The sequence below is a fragment of the Anolis sagrei genome, chromosome 11 (genome assembly GCF_037176765.1).
Source record: "Anolis sagrei isolate rAnoSag1 chromosome 11, rAnoSag1.mat, whole genome shotgun sequence".
NCBI classification, from domain to species: Eukaryota; Metazoa; Chordata; class Lepidosauria; order Squamata; family Dactyloidae; genus Anolis; species Anolis sagrei.
In genome coordinates, this window is record NC_090031.1 from 29,687,594 (window position 1) to 29,703,452 (window position 15,859).

At 44.9% G+C, this 15,859-nt stretch overlaps 1 protein-coding gene across 1 annotated transcript in view; it reads left to right on the top strand.

The window, feature by feature from the left end:
* The first annotated feature begins 1,289 nt into the window (after nucleotides 1-1,289).
* PITPNM3 (PITPNM family member 3) overlaps nucleotides 1,290-15,859 on the top strand; it is a 46,572-nt gene continuing 32,002 nt past the window's right edge. Inside the window, exons 1-4 of the mRNA XM_060756834.2 lie at nucleotides 1,290-1,503; nucleotides 10,521-10,628; nucleotides 12,915-13,031; nucleotides 14,621-14,671. Coding sequence (XP_060612817.2) covers nucleotides 1,458-1,503; nucleotides 10,521-10,628; nucleotides 12,915-13,031; nucleotides 14,621-14,671 — 322 coding nt within the window. The 5' untranslated portion in view covers nucleotides 1,290-1,457. The remainder of the gene's footprint in view (nucleotides 1,504-10,520; nucleotides 10,629-12,914; nucleotides 13,032-14,620; nucleotides 14,672-15,859) is intronic.

Below are 15,859 nucleotides of genomic sequence, written 5' to 3' on the forward strand. Positions count from 1 at the left end.
ATATTACATACAATATACCAGCACTATTATAAGAGTAACTCCATCTTCCTGCTTGGCAGAAGCGGGTTGGACTATATTGCCTTTTGGGGTCCCTTCCAATTATATAACAATAACAATATAATAGTAATAATAACAATAATAATATTCCTCCCTTCTCTCCCTCCGCTTCTTTTTTCTTCCCTTCCTTCCTTTCTCTGTCTCTCCCATTCCCTCTTTTTCTTTTTCTTCCTTCCCTCCTTTTGTTTTCTTTTTTTTCATTCCTTTTCTTTCTCTCCTCCCTTTTTTCCTTCCTTCCATCCCTCCCTCCCTTCCTCCCTCACTCCCTTCCTCCCTCACTCCCTTTTTCCCCCTTTCTTCCTTTCCATTCTTTCCTCTCTTCCTTCTCTCTCCCCCTCCTTTTCTTCTTTCTTTCTTTCCTTCCCTATCCACCCTCCCTTTCCTTTCTTCTTTTCCTCCCTCCCTCCTTTTGTCTTTCTTTCCTTTCTTCCTTTCCTTCCTTTTCCTCTTCCTATTCTTTCTCCCCTCACCTTTCTTTCCTTCTTTCTTTCCTTCCTTCTCTTTTTCTTTCTTCCCTTCCTTTCCACTCTTCCTTTCTTCCTCCCTTTCCTTTCTTCCTTCTCTCTCCCCTCCCTCTCTTCTTTCTTTCCTTCCCTCCTTCCCTTCCCTTCCCTGCCCTTCCCTTCCTTTCCTCTCTTCCTTCCTTCCTTTCTTCTCATCCTTTTTTCTTTCTTCTCTTCCCTCCCCTTTCTCTCTTCTTTCCTTCCTCTCCCTTTTCCTCCCTCCTTTCTCCCATTCCCTCTTCTTTCTTTCCTTCCTTCCTTCCTTCCTTCCTTCCTTCCTTCCTTCCTTCCCTCCCTTTCTTTTTCCCTCCCTTCCCTTCCTGTCTTCCTTCTCTCTCAGTCTCCTCCTTTTTTCTTTCTTTCCTGTTTCCTCTCTTCTTTCCTCTCTTCCTCCTTTTTGCTTTCCTTCCTTTCTTTCCTTCCTTTCTTCCTTCTCTCTCCCCCTCCCTCTCTTCTTTCTTTCCTTCCCTCCTTTTCTTTCCTTTTCCCTTCCTTCCTTTCCTCTCTTCCTTCTCTCTCCCTCCCCTCCATTTTCCCTTTCCTTCTTTCTATCCCTTTCTTTTTCTTTCTTCCCATCCCTTCCTTTCCCTTTCTTTCCTTCCTCCCTTTTTCTTTCTTTCCTTCCTTCTATCCCTTTCTTTTTCTTTCCTCCCTCCCTTTTTCTTTCCTTTCTTCCTTTCCTCTTGCTTCCCTCCCTTCTTTCCCTCCCTCCCTCCCTCCTTTCCTTCCTTCTCGCAGCCACCTTTTTTATTTTTGGATGCGGTGCCTTTAAATAAAAGCAAGGGAGGGGGAAGCTGAGAGCAGAGCCTCAATCAAAGGAAGGAAGGAAGGAAGGAAGGAAGGAAGGAAGGAGCCAGGTTTGCGGGAGGAAGGAAGGAAAGAAAGAAGGAAGGAAGGATGTCTAGTGACGACACACCAAGAAGGAGGAGAGCCCCCTGCCCAGGTGAGAGAGAGAGAGACCCTCCCAAAAGGGTGAATGTGGGAGGGAAGGAAGGAAAGAAGGAAGGGAAGGGAAAGAAGGTGAGAGGGAGGGAGGTGTGGGTCTGTTGATTGCCCCAATTAAAGCCTCTTTTGGGAGGCCTGGGTCTGTTTCCCCCCCTCTCCTTCCCTCTTTTTCTGTTACCCTTCCTCTTTCATCATCCTTTCTTCCTCACCTTCTTTCCTTCCCTCCCTCTCTTTCTTTCCTCCTTCTCTTCCTTCTTTCCTCCCTCCCTTCCTTTATCATTTTTCTTTCTCTCCTTCCTCTTCTTTCCCTCTCTCCCTTTTTTGCATTCCTTCCTTCCTTCTTTCATTATTTCTTTTCTTTCTTTTCCTTCCTTTATTTCCTCCTCTCTCTCCCTTCCTTCCCTCATTTTTTCCTTCTTTCTTTTTTGCTCTCTTTTTTCTTTCTTTCTTTTTCTTTCCCTCACTCCCTTTTTTGTACTTTTTCCTTTTCTTCTCTTTCTGATAATAATAATAATAATTCCCTCCTTTTTTATCCTTCCTTTGTTCCCTCCTTCCCTCTCTCCTTTTCCTTCCTTCTTTATTTCTTCTTTTCCTTCCTTCCTTCCCTCTCTCCATTATTTCTTTTATATCCTTTATTTGCTTCCTTCCTTCTCTACTCCTCTCCTCCCTCCCTTCCTTCTGTCTACCACTCTTTTCTTTTCTCTCTCTCTCTTTTCTTTCTTTCTTTCTTTCTTTCTTCCTCCTTCCCTCTCTCTCCCTTCCTTCCTGTTTTCATTTTTTCTTTCTTTTTTCCTTCCTTCCTTTCCTGCCTCTCTCTCTCTTCCTCCCTTTTTTCATTCTTTTCTTACTTCTTTCCTTCCTTCCCTGTCTCTGTCCCTTCCTTCCATCCATCCATCCTTCCTTCTTTCCTTTCTTCCTTCCTTCCCTCCTTGTCTCCCCTCCTTCCTTCCCTCTCCCTCTTCATTCCTTCCTTCCTTCTTTCTTTCATTCTTTCCTTCCTTCCCTCCCTCCCTATCTACCTTCCTTCCTTTTTTCATTATTTCTTTTCTTTCTTTTCCTTCCTTTCTTCCCCCCTCTCCCTTCCTTCCCTCCTTTTCTCCTTTTTTCTTTACTTCCTTCTTTCCCTTTCATTCATTCTTTCATTCTTTCATTCTTTTCTTTCCTTCCTTCCTTCCTTCTTTCCTTCCAATCCTTTCTTGCCCTCCTTTTTCTTCTCACAAAACAGGAAAAACTACATTTTTTGACACTTGGCTTTGGGAGGGCCGGGCCGGCATGTGTGGGCAGTGCACATGCGTGTCAGCATGACATGACATGACATGACATGATGCGAGAGGCCTCAGTTTGCGCGTGTGCCAAGATGCTCTGCCTGCCTCCATCCTCTTGGCCAAGGCCGTTCCCATGGCAACGCTGGACCAGTCTGTCTCCTGGAGTCTCCTTTGCAGACAGAAAAAAGCGGGGTATAAATAAATAAATAACAACAACAACAATAATTAGGCCTGTTTGGATGCCTGCCAACATGAGGCAAACTTTCCCAATTTCCAAGAGGCCTCCTTGGGGGCTTTGTAGCCAAAGCCGGATGGATGGCCATCTGTTGGGAGGGATTTGCTGGTGCTCTTCCTCCATGAAGGCAGGAAGAAAGGGGTTGGGCTGGATGGCCTTTGGGGGCCCCTTCCAGTTCTAGGGTTCTGTGACCAGCCCCTTCCCACTCCCTCTTTGGGCTTCAGGTGGCGCCCCGAATAGGGGGTGATGGGCCTTGTAGTCCCTTTGGGCCCCTTTGCCCTGGGCGCCTTAGGAAGTTCAAGGGAAGAAGGAGGGAAGAAATGGAAAGAAAGTAAGAAAGAAAAGTAAGGGAAGAGATAAAAGGGATGGAAGAGGGAAGGAAGGAAAGAAGGAAGGAAGGAAGAAGGGATGGATTAAGGCACAGATAAAAGGAATGAAGGGAAGTGATAAAAGGAAGGGAGGGAGGAAGAAGGGAAGAGAAAGATGGGAGAAGGGAAGGATGGAGGGATGAATAAAAGGGAAAGAATGAAGGAAGAAGAGAAAATAAAAGGGAGGGTGGGAAGGAAGATAGGAAGAGAAGGAAGAAGGGATGGATAAAAGGAAAGAAGGGAAAGAGAAGAAGGGAAGAGACGGAAGGAAGAAGGGATGGATAAAAGGAAATATGAGATGGAAGGGAAGGAAGGAATAAGGGAAGAGAATGAAAGAAGAAGGGAAGTATGAAGGGATGGATAAAAGAAAAGAAGGAAGAACAGAAGAGATCAAAGGGAAGGGAAGAGAAAGAAGGAAGAAGAGATGGATAAAAGGAAAGAAGGAAGAACAGAAGAGATAGGAGGGAGAGAAGGAAGAAGGGAAGAGAAGGAAGGATGAAGGGATGGATAAGAGGAAAGAAGGGAAAAACAGAAGGAAGGGAGGGGGAGGAAGAGAAGAAATAAAAGGAAGGAGGAAAGAGGGAAAGGAGGAAGGGAAAAGAATTGAAGGAAGGAAAAGTGAAGAGAAAAGAAAGGGAGGGAGGGAATGAAAGAAGAAGGGAAGGAAGAAGGGATGGATAAAAGGAAGGATGAAGGGAAGAGAAGAGATTAAAGGATGAGGAGAGAGGAAAGAGGGAAAGGATGAAGGGAAGAGGAGGAAGGAAGGAAAAGGAAGGGAAGGAAGAAATGATGAAAGGAAGAATAAAAGGAATGGAAGGATGAAGGAAAGAATGGAAGAAGGAAGAGAAGGGAGAAGGAAAGAAGAAATAAAGAGAGGGAAAGAAGAAGGGAATGATAGAAAGGAAAAAGGAAGGAAGAAAGGATGAAGGTAAGGGAAGGATGAAGGAAAGAATGGAAGAAGGAAGAAAAGGAAGGAAGGAATAAAGAGAGGGGAGGAAGAAGGGAACGATAGGAAAAGGGAAGGAAGGATGAAACGAAGGGAAGGAAAGAATGGAAGAAGGAAGAGAAGGGAGAAGGAAGGAATAAGGAGGGGAGGAAAGAGGGAATGATAGAAAGGAAAAGAGAAGGAGGGAAGGATGAAAGGAAGGAAGGATGAAGGAAAGAATGGAAGAAAGAAGAGAAGGGAGAAAGAAGGAAAAAAGAGAGGGAAGGAAGAAGGGAATGACAGAAAGGAAAAGGAAAGGAAGGAAGGATGACCTCCAGAAGAGCCTTCAGGTCAATGGGAGAGCCATGGGGTGTGGGGGTCAGGGGGGTGCCTGCATGTGCTTGTGCGCAAAGGTGTGCTTCCCCCTCCTCCTCCTCTTCCTCCTTCTCTTCCTCCTTCTCTTCCTCCCTCCCTCCCTGATCAGCCTTTCAGGTTATGTAAAAGCCTCCTGCCCAAAAGAGCGTGGAATTCATGGCATTGACGTAAGACGAAGCGGGGTGCATGTGTGTGTGTGCGTGTGCAAAGAGGATTGTGTCGCTTTGAGTGCCAAAGCCATTTTTCCTCCCAGGCGAAGAAGATGTTTACATTCCCAGAGACACTTTGCGTGCATCTCTCTCGGGGTGGGAGCCAAAAGGGGCCCACGGCAGGCAGGCAGCACATTGGCTTCTGACAGGGCACGGCGGGGAGGGTCTAGGTGGCCTCTCGGGCCTCTTGGTTCATCTCTGGAGGGTTTCGTGCAGGATGGACATCTGTCGGGAGGGCTTCAGTGGCGCTTTTCCGGCCTCACATGAATAGGGGTGGAATGGATGGCCTCTTGCAGTCCCTTCCAATTCAATAAGGATAATAATGATAATAATAATATGGATAATAATATAATAGTAATTCTTGATGATGATGATGGGGTTGGACTGATATATCTAATGTGTGTGTAATAGGTTTGGCTGGATGGCCATCTGTCGGGAGGGATCAGATGGTGCCCTGCTTAATAGCATGGGGTTGGACTGGATGGCTCTTGGGGATCCCTTCCATCTCTAGGATTCTATGATATAGCACACACATACACATATATACAGTGTGTGTGTGTGTGTTTGCTTGGATGGCCATCTGTCAGGAGAGATCAGATGGTGCCCTGCATAATAGAATGGTGTTGGACTGGATGTTCCTTGGGGGTCCCTTCTAGCCCTAGGATTCTGTGATATATCTAGGGCATATATGGGCATGTGTGTGTATTGTGTGTGCATATGTGTGTTGGGCTGGATGGCCATCTGTCGGGAGGGATCAGATGGTGCCCTGCTTAATAGCATGGGGTTGGACTGGATGGCCCTTGGGGATCCCTTCCATTTCTAGGATTCTGTGATATAGCACACACATACACATATATACAATGTGTGTGTGTGTGTGTGTGTGTGTGTATGTTTGGCTGGATGGCTATCTGTCGGGAGGGATTGGATGGTGCCCTGCTTAATAGCATGGGGTTGGACTGGATGGCCCTTGGGGATCCCTTCCAGCAATAGGATTCTGTGATATAGCACACACACACACACACAGGCATATATACAGTGTGTGTGTGTGTGTGTGTTTGGCTGGATGGCCATCCGTCGGGAGGGATTGGATGGTGCCCTGTTTTACAAGGGTCCCTTTCAACTTTAGGATTCTGTGATGTATCTAGTGTGTATGTTTATGTATGTGTGTGTATATATATGTGTGTGTGTGTGTGTGTGTGTCAGGAGCATCTTGAGAAACTGCAAGTCGCTTCTGGTGTGAGAGAATTGGCCATCTGCAAGGACGTTGCCCAAGAGACACCCAGATGTTTAATGTTTTACAATATATATAGTGTGTGTAGGTGTGTGTGTGTGTTTGGCTGGATGGCCATCTGTCGGGAGAGATCGGATGGTGCCCTGCTTGGGGGTTCCTATCCATCCATAGGAGTCTATGTAGGCAAAGCAATGGAGTGTCCCATGTTTCCTTACGTTCTGCCCCTCCAAAGGGGACCTTTGCCCTCCAAAATGCCCCCCTGGATGAAGAGGAAGATGAGGAGGAGGATGGCACTGCGGCGCACCAGGCCTCATTGGCATTCTTCTCATCAACATGCGCCGCCGGCGGTCCCGTCAAGGCTATTTTTAGCTATTTTAGTGTGTGTGTGTTTTATTTTTTGTGGGCCAGTGGAGCCACCGATGTCCTTCTGGTGGAACCTCCTTCTTTTGGAGGCTTTGAAACATGAGGCTGGATGACCATCTGTTGGGAGGGATCAGGTGGTGCCCTGTATAACAGACTGGCCCTTGGGGTCACTTCTAGCTGTAGGATTCTGTGATATATCTAGCGTAGATAGATAGATTGGTCGATAGATGGATAGACAGTGTGTATGTGTGTGTGTTTGGCTGGATGACCATCTGTTGAGAGGGATCGGGTGGTGCCCTGCATAACAGACTGGCCCTTGGGGTCACTTCTAGCTGTAGGATTCTGTGATATATATAGATAGATTGATCGATAGATAGATGGATAGACAGTGTTATGTGTGTGTGTTTGGCTGGATGACCATCTGTTGAGAGGGATCAGATGGTGCCCTGCTTAATAGAATGGGGTGGGACTAGATGGCCTCTGGGGGACCCTACCAGCTCTAGGATTCTGTGATATATCTAGCGTATATATATGTGTGTGTGTACATATATATATAGCGTGTGTGTGTATGTATCTGTATGTATGGCCATCTGTTGGGAGGGATCAGATTATGCCCTGCTTAACAGAATGGGGTTGGACTGGGTGGACTTTGGGGGTCCCTTCTAACTTTAGGATTCTGTGATATATCTTGCATTTATAGATTAATAGATTAATAGATTGTGTGTGTTTGTGTTTGGCTGGATGGCCATCTGTTGGGAGGGATCGGATGGTGCCCTGCTTAACAGAATGGGGTTGTGTGTGTGTGTGTGTATAGTGTATGTATATAGAGAGAGAGAGAGAGAGGGAAGGAGAGAAAATATGTGTTTGTATATGTCTCTGTGGTTGGACTAGATGGCCCTTGGGGTTCCCTTCCAACGCTGTAATAATAATAATAATAATAATAATAATAATAATAATAATAATAACAACATAGTAATTCTATCTTTTATGATGGAAGGGGGTTGGACTAGATGGCCCTTGGGGTTCCCTTCCAACTCAATAATAATAATAATAATAATAATAATAATAATAATAATAATAATAATAATGGGTAATAATATCACAGTAATCTTCCTTTTAATGTATCTCTCCTTCCTTCCTTCTTTATCAGTCCCTTCTTTCCATCTCTTTTCCCCCCTCTTTCTCTTGGCCTCTCCTCCGTTTGGCTTAATTAAATCCAGAGCCTGCCTTTTAAACTCAACGAGCCATTTGCGGCCGGTCTAATTCCTGCTAATTAATAGGAGGGCTTTTCATTTGCTTTGGCTGCCGAATCGGGAAAGAGAAAGCCTTTGGGCAGACGGATGCTCCTCCGGGAATGGGGCCAAACACGGAGATTTCAATGGGGAGGGTGATGATGAAGGAGATGAAGACGATGATGATTGTGATTGTGACGATGATTAAGACGATGCGAATGATAATAATGATTTAAGGGTCTGTCAGCTGAGCTTCAATGGAAAGATGATGATGAAGATGACGTTGCTGCTGCTGATGAAGACGATGGTGATGATGATGATGAAGGTGACAATGATGAGGATGATGAAGATGATGTCGACTCAAGGGTGTTGGCTAAACACTGAGCTTGAATGGGGGATGATGATGAGGATGAGGATGATGGGGATGATGAAGACAATGATAATGGTGATGAAGATGATGATGATGGCAATGAAGATGATGGCAATGATGAAGATGAAGATACTGACGACAACACAAGGGGTCCGTGAACACAGCTTGAATGGGGGACTGATGGTGATGGAGATGATGAAGATACTGACGACAACTCAAAGGGCCTCTGAACGCTGAGCTTGAATGGGGGACTGATGATGATGGAGATGATGAAAGTGATGATGAGGATGATGCTGAGGATGGTAAAGATGATGATGACAATGAAGATGATGGTGATGGTGAAGATGAAGATATTGACAACAACTCAAGGGGTCTGTGAACACTAAGCTTGAATGGGGAACTGATCATGATGGAGATGCTGATGATGGTGATGATGACTCAAGAGGTCTGTTGTTTGAACACTGAGCTTCAATGGGGCATGATGAAGATGAAGATGATGATGTTGAAGATGTTGATGACAATGTAGATGACAGCGATGATGAAGATGAAGATACTGACGACAACTCAAGGGGTCTCTGAACACTGAGCTTGAATAGGGGACTGATGATGATGGAAATGATGATGATGATAACTCAAGAGGTCTGTTGGTTGAACACTGAGCTTCAATGGGGGATGAAGATGATGAAGATGACAATGAAGATGGTGGCAATGAAGATGAAAATACTGACGACAACTCAAGGGGTCTGTGAACACTGAGCTTGAATGGGGGACTGATGATGATGAAGATGATGATGATGGTGATGATGACTCAAGAGATCTGTTGGTTGAACACTGAGCTTCAATGGGGCATGATGAAGATTATGATGATAATGATGTTGAAGATGTTGATGACAATGAAGATGATGGCGATGATGAAGATGAAGATACTGATGACAACACAAGGGGTCTGTGAACACTGAGCTTGAATAGGGGACTGATGATGATGGAGATGATGATGATGATGATGGTGACGATGACTCAAGAGGTCTGTTGGTTGAACACTGAACTTCAATGGGGCATGATGATGATGATGTTGAAGATGTTGATGACAATGAAGATGATGGCGATGATGAAGATGAAGATACTGACGACAACACAAGGGGTCTGTGAACACTGAGCTTGAATGGGGGACTGATGATGATGGAGATGATGATGATGATGATGATGGTGATGGTGATGGTGATGGTGATGATGACTCAAGAGGTCTGTTGGTTGAACACTGAGCTTCAATAGGGGATGATGATGATGATGATGTTGAAGAAGTTGATGATGATGACAATAAAGGCAATGGTGATGGTGAAGATGAAGATATTGACGATGACTCAAGGGGTCTATGGACACTGAGCTTGAATGGGGACTGATGATGGTGGAGATGATGATGATGATGATGACATAAGGGGTCTGTTGGCCGAACACTGAGCTTCAGTGGGGGGCTGATGAAGATGATGTTGATGATGATTGAAGGGATCTGTTGGGTGAACACTGCGGTTCAATGGGAACTGGTGAAGGTGATGATGATGATCAAGAGGATGAAGGTGATGATAAAGATGATGTTGAAGATGAAGATGATGACAGTGATGATCCAAGGGGTCTGTTGCTTCTATGGGGAGGGGGGTGATGAAGAAGATGATAATGATGACAGTAGTGATGACTTCAGAGGTCTGTTGGCTGAACACTGAGTTTCAATGGGGGTTGAAGATGACAATGATGAAGATGATAATGGTGATAACTTAACGGACCTGTTGGCTGAACATTGAGCTTCAATGGGGGTTGATGATGATGGTGGTGGTGGTGATGATGAAGATGATGATGATGAAGATGATGCTGGTGATGACTTAAGGGGTCTGTTAGCTGAATGCTGAGGTTCAATGGGGGTTGATGATAATGATGATGACTCAAGGGGTCTGTTGGGTGAACACTGAGGTTCAATGGGGGATGATGATGATGATGATGATGATGACGACAATGACTCAAGGGGTCTGTTGGGTGAACACTGAGTTTCAATGGGAGTTGATAATGACGATGATGAAGTTGATGATGATGGTAATGACTTAAGGGGTCTGTTGGCAGTGGGGGTTGATGATGATGATGATGATGATGATGATGATGATGACTCAAGGGGTCTGTTGGGTGAACACTGAGTTTCAGTGGGGGATGATGAAGAAGATAACAATGATGATAAAGACAATGGTGATGATGATGAAGATGAGGACTCAAGGCTCTCTGGGCTGCACACTGAGCTTGGATGGGGGCTGATGATGAGGATGATGAAGATGATGACAGCCCAAGGGGTCTGTTGGGTGAAATGCTGAGCTTCAGTGGGGGGCTGATGATGACGATGATGATGATGATGATAAAGTTCCCCTCTCAACCCCATTTTCCCTCTCTCTCCCTATTTTGCAGGATCGGGACTTTCCCCATGTGGTGCCCCCCACTGGCGCCCCAGTGACTCAATGGAGATGAGCTCCGAGGGTGAGGAGGAAGAAGAGGAAGAGTTCTTTGACGCCCGAGGTCAGCATCACATCCCTGTGCCCCCCAACCTTGGGGTTGAGAACTCCACCCCCCACCTTGGCCAGCTGGCCTGCCTGCCAGTTCCTTGAATGGAGCTACTGAGCCGAATACTAGAGTCATAGAAAGGGTCATCCAGTCCAACCCTTAGATGGAGGGAGGGATGGATGGATGGATAGATAGATAGATAGATAGATAGATAATAGATGGATACATAGAAAGGTGATGGATGGATGGATGGATGGATGGATGGATACCTAGATAGGTGATGGATGGATAGATTCTAGGTGGCTGGAAGGATAGATGGATACATAGGTGATGGATGGATGGATGGATGGATGGATGGATAGATAGATAGATAGATAGATAGATAGATAGATAGATAGATGATGAATGGATGGATGGGTAGATTCTAGGTGAATGAGTGGATAGATAGATGGATACATAAATAAATAAATAGGGGATGGATGGATGGATGGGTAGATATATAGGTGATGGATGGATGGATAGATAGATTCTAGGTGGATGAATGGATAGATGGATGGATAAATAGGTGATGAATGGATGGATGGATAAATAGGTGATGAATGGATGGATGGATAGATGATGAATGGTTGGATGGATGGATAGATTCTAGGTGGATGAATGGACAGATGGTTAGATAGATAGGTGATGAATGGATGGATGGACAGATGATGAATGGTTGGTTGGATAGATGGATACATAGATAGATAGCTAATGGATGGATAGAGAGAGAGAGAGAGAGAGAGAGATGGTAGGTGGATGGATAGATGGATACATAGTTGGTGATGGGTGGATGGAAAGATAAATAGATGGTAGATGGATGGATGGATAGATGGATGCATAGATAGGTGATGGATGGATGAATGGATGGATAGGTAGACTGATGGATAGATGAGTGATAGATAGATGCTATGTGGATGAATAGATGGATACATAGATAGTAATGGATGGATGGACAGAAAGACAGATAGGATGTGTAGATGAGTGGATGGATAGATGGACAGATAGATGCTAGGAGGATGGATGGATAGAGATAGATAATAGATGACTACACCAATAGATGGATGGATAGATAGATAGATAGACTGGATGGCGAGATGAGTGGATGGATAAGATACATAGATAGATCCTACGTGAATGGATAGATAGATAGATAGATAGATAGATAGATAGATAGATAGATAGATAATTGGATGGAGAGATGAGTGAATGGATGAATGGAAAGATGGATACATAGATAGTGATGGATGGATGGATTGATCAATCAACAGGTAATAGATGGATGGATGGATGGATGGATGGATAGATAGATAGATAGATAGATAGATAGATAGATAGATAGATAGATAGATAGATAGAGATGATAGAATCATAGAGTTGGAAGAGACCCCTTTCCAATGGATTGGTGAATTCATAGATAGAGATAGATAGACAGACAGACAGACAGACAGATAGATTGATCAGTAGAAGCAGCTATCTCAGTCCCTTTGTGGCTACAGCTGTCAATCAAACCTGGAGAGGCCTCTGTTTGTCCACTTTGGGGGATGCAGACGGAGGCAGTGATGCAGTCGGTCTCCATGGCAACCCCCAAGTCATTGCTGCAGGGAAGCAAAAGAGGTTGTTTTTCTCCCAGCGTTTCTTTTACTTCTCCATAAACCTGCTAAGATCTATCGGGCGGGATAGACGTCTGTCAGGAGGGGTCAGATTGTGTCGCCCTTTAGAGCTCTCTTCCAACTCTATCATTCAATTAATCCTGAAAGCTACTAATATATATCAGGCCATCTGTCAGGAGGGATCGGATTGTGTCTCCATTTGAGGCAGAAATGGGTTGGACCAGATGGCCTTAAGAGGTCCTTTCCAACTCTATCGCTCCATGACTCTATAGCCCTACTTCTCCTTAAACTTGCAAATATCTATCCATCAGGCCATCTGTCGGGAGGGATCAGATTGTGTCTCCCTTTGAGGCAGATATGGGTTGGACCAGATCGCCTTAAAAGGTCTCTTCCAACTCTATCACTTTATGACTCTATAAACTTGCTAATATCTATCTATCAGGCCATCTGTTGGGAAGGATCGGATTGTGTTCAGATGACCTTCCAACTCTATCATTCTATGACTCTCTATCCTTCTCTGTAAGCCTGTGAGGGCGGATAGACATCTGTCAGGAGGGATCAGGTGGGGTCTCCCTTTGAGGCAAGACGGGGATGGTCTAGATGGCCTCTTGGGACCCCAACCCAGCTTCTGCTGCTATCTGTCCTCCTCCAGAGGAAATGGCGGAGGGGAAGAACGCGGCCGCCATCTTGCTGGGGATGAGTCAGTGGAACTCCAACGACCTGGTGGAGCAGATTGAAACCATTGAGAAGCAGATGGAGCACAGTCCAGGTATTGCTGTTGTTGTTGTTGTTGTTGTTGTTGTTGTTGTTGTTAAATGCTATTGAGTTTGTAGTGCAGTGAGTTCCAAGGGTCTGGCTGAGATGAAGACGGTGATGATGACAATAATTACCTGGGTTGTATCCTACCTTGATACTGGGGAAGTGGGTAAGAAGTAAATATTATAATGTAATATATTGTAATGTAATTTTATTATTGTTATTTTGGGTACATTATTATTTTTATATATGAGGGTTATCCGGAAAATAAGGTTACAAGACACGTTGCTCTTGTGGGGAATTTTCTTGGGTGAAGTTGGTATCGCTGCCGTGTAGCAGGAAGCTAGTGGAAGCGAGCAAGCAGTGCCAGTCGTCAGATGCTCATCAACTGGCAATGTGGTGAGGGTTAGAGATGAGTGTCCTCATTCCGTTTCCCTCCAAGTGCGAAGTTCGCAGTGCATGAGGGATATCCAGAAAGTAAGGTTACAAAGCACATAGCTCTCATGGGGAATTTCACGGAGGAAATTGGTCTCACCGCCATGTAGCGGGAAGCCAGAGGAACAGAACGAGCAGTGCCTGTCGTTAGATGCTCATCAACGGGCTCATGTGGTGAAGGTTAGAGATGAGCCTCCTCATTCCGTTTTCCTCCAAGTGCGAAGTTCACGCTGTACGAGGGATATTCAGAAAGTAAGGTTACAAGGCACATAGCTCTCATGGGGAATTTTCACAGAGTAAATTGGTCTCACAGCCATGTAGCAGGAAGCCTGAGGAATGGAACGAGCAGTGCCAGTCGTCAGATGCTCATCAACTGGCAATGTGGTGAAGGTAGAGATGAGCGTCCTCATTCCGTTTCCCTTCAAGTGCGAAGTTCGTGCTGTACGAGGGATATCCAGAAAGTAAGGTTACAAGGCATGTAGCTCACATGGGGAATTTTCACGGAGGAAATCGGTTTCACTGCCGTGTAACGGGAAGCTGGCGGAACGGAATGAGCAGTGCCAGTCGTTAGATGCTCATCAACGGGCAATGTGGTGAAGGTTAGAGATGAGCGTCCTCATTCGGTTTTCCTCCAAGTGTGAAGTTCACGCTGTACGAGGGATATCCAGAAAGTAAGGTTACAAGGCACATAGCTCTCATGGGGAATTTTCCCAGAGGAAATCGGTCTCACCGCTGTGTAGTGGGAAGCCAGAGGAACGGAACAAGCAGTGCTAGTCGTCAGATGCTCATCAACTGGCAATATGGTGAAGGTTAGAGATGAGCATCCTCATTCCATTTCCCTCCAAGTGTGAAGTTTACACTGTACAAGGGATATCCACAGTAATGTGCTACCGAAATGCTAAGGGTATGAACGCTGCTGGCTGAAAAAAGACGGAGAGAAACTTCTATGACATAGGCATCAAAAACTCATTCCACGGATGACAAAATGTATTGATCTGAATGGTGATTTTGTGGAAAGATAATGTAATACCTATGCTACAGTCCATGTAAATATATCCATTCTCTGGATTAAAAAAAGTCTTGTAACCTTACTTTCCAGATAACATATTATGCATATTATTATTGTTGTTATGATGATGATGGTGATGATGATGATTATTATTCCAGCTGGAGAAGAGGCCCCGTTTTGCTCCTCGGTCGTCCTGCAGGAGAAGCAACGTGAGTCCTGCCTGCTCTCGATCTTCTTTTGTTTTGTTTTGCTTTGTTTTGTTTTTATTTAATGCGTCAATTAGAATTGGGAACAAGGCTTCAAATCCACCCTAATGCTCTTTTCCGAGGCCATCTGGAGGCAAAAAAACCCACTTTTCCTGAAGGATTATGACAATGTTGGTTATTTATAACGGCAAGCATGTTCCGCAATGTGTGCTTTCCCGCTCCCGCCTTCTCTCTGTTTATTTAGCTTGAGTCCAGGTTATGTGACAAAGTCAAAAATACACAAGGTTGTGGTTGAACTACAACTCCCATCATGCCAGCTTAACCCCCCTGAAACTCCATCAGTACTTAAAGTTTGCTCTAGATGTATCATGGGTGGGGTTCAGTGTGCTCTCTGGCTGTAAGGTAAACTACAACTCCCACTATGGTGAGTCAGACCCCTCCAACCCCTCCAGTAGGTTGAGCCGGTCATTGGGGTTCTGTGTGCCCAGTTTGGTTAATAATAATAATGATAATCTATATACTAAATAAAAATGTCATGTTCGTTTGTGGGATTAACAGAACTCAAAAACCACTGGACGAATTGACACCAAATTTGGACACAAGACACCTAACAGTCCAATGTATGTCCTTCACTCAAAAAAATGGATTTTGTCATTTGGGAGTTGTAGTTGCTGGGATTTATAGTACACCCACAATCAAAGAGCATTCTGAACCCCACCAACGATGGAACTGACCCAAACTTGGCACACAGTTCTCCCATAACCAACAGAAAATACTGGAAGGGTTTGGTGGGCAGTGAGTGTCCTTTGGTTTTGGAGTTGTAGTTCACCTACATCCAGAGAGCACAGCATGATGGATCTGGACCAAACTTGGCACGAATACTCAATATGCCCAAATGTGAACACTGGTGGAGTTTGGGGAAAATAGAATCTTGACATTTGGGAGTTGTAGTTGCTGGGATTTATAGTTCACCTACAATCACAGAGCATTCTGAACCCCACCAATGATAAAATTGGGCCAAACCTCCCACACAGAACCCCCATGACCACCAGAGTGGGCCACAGCAACACGTGGCAGGGGACGGCTGGTCTATATAAATAAAAATCTAATGTTCATTTGTGGGATTAACATAACTCAAAAACCACTGGATGAATTGACACGAAATTTGGACACAAGACACCTAACAGTCCA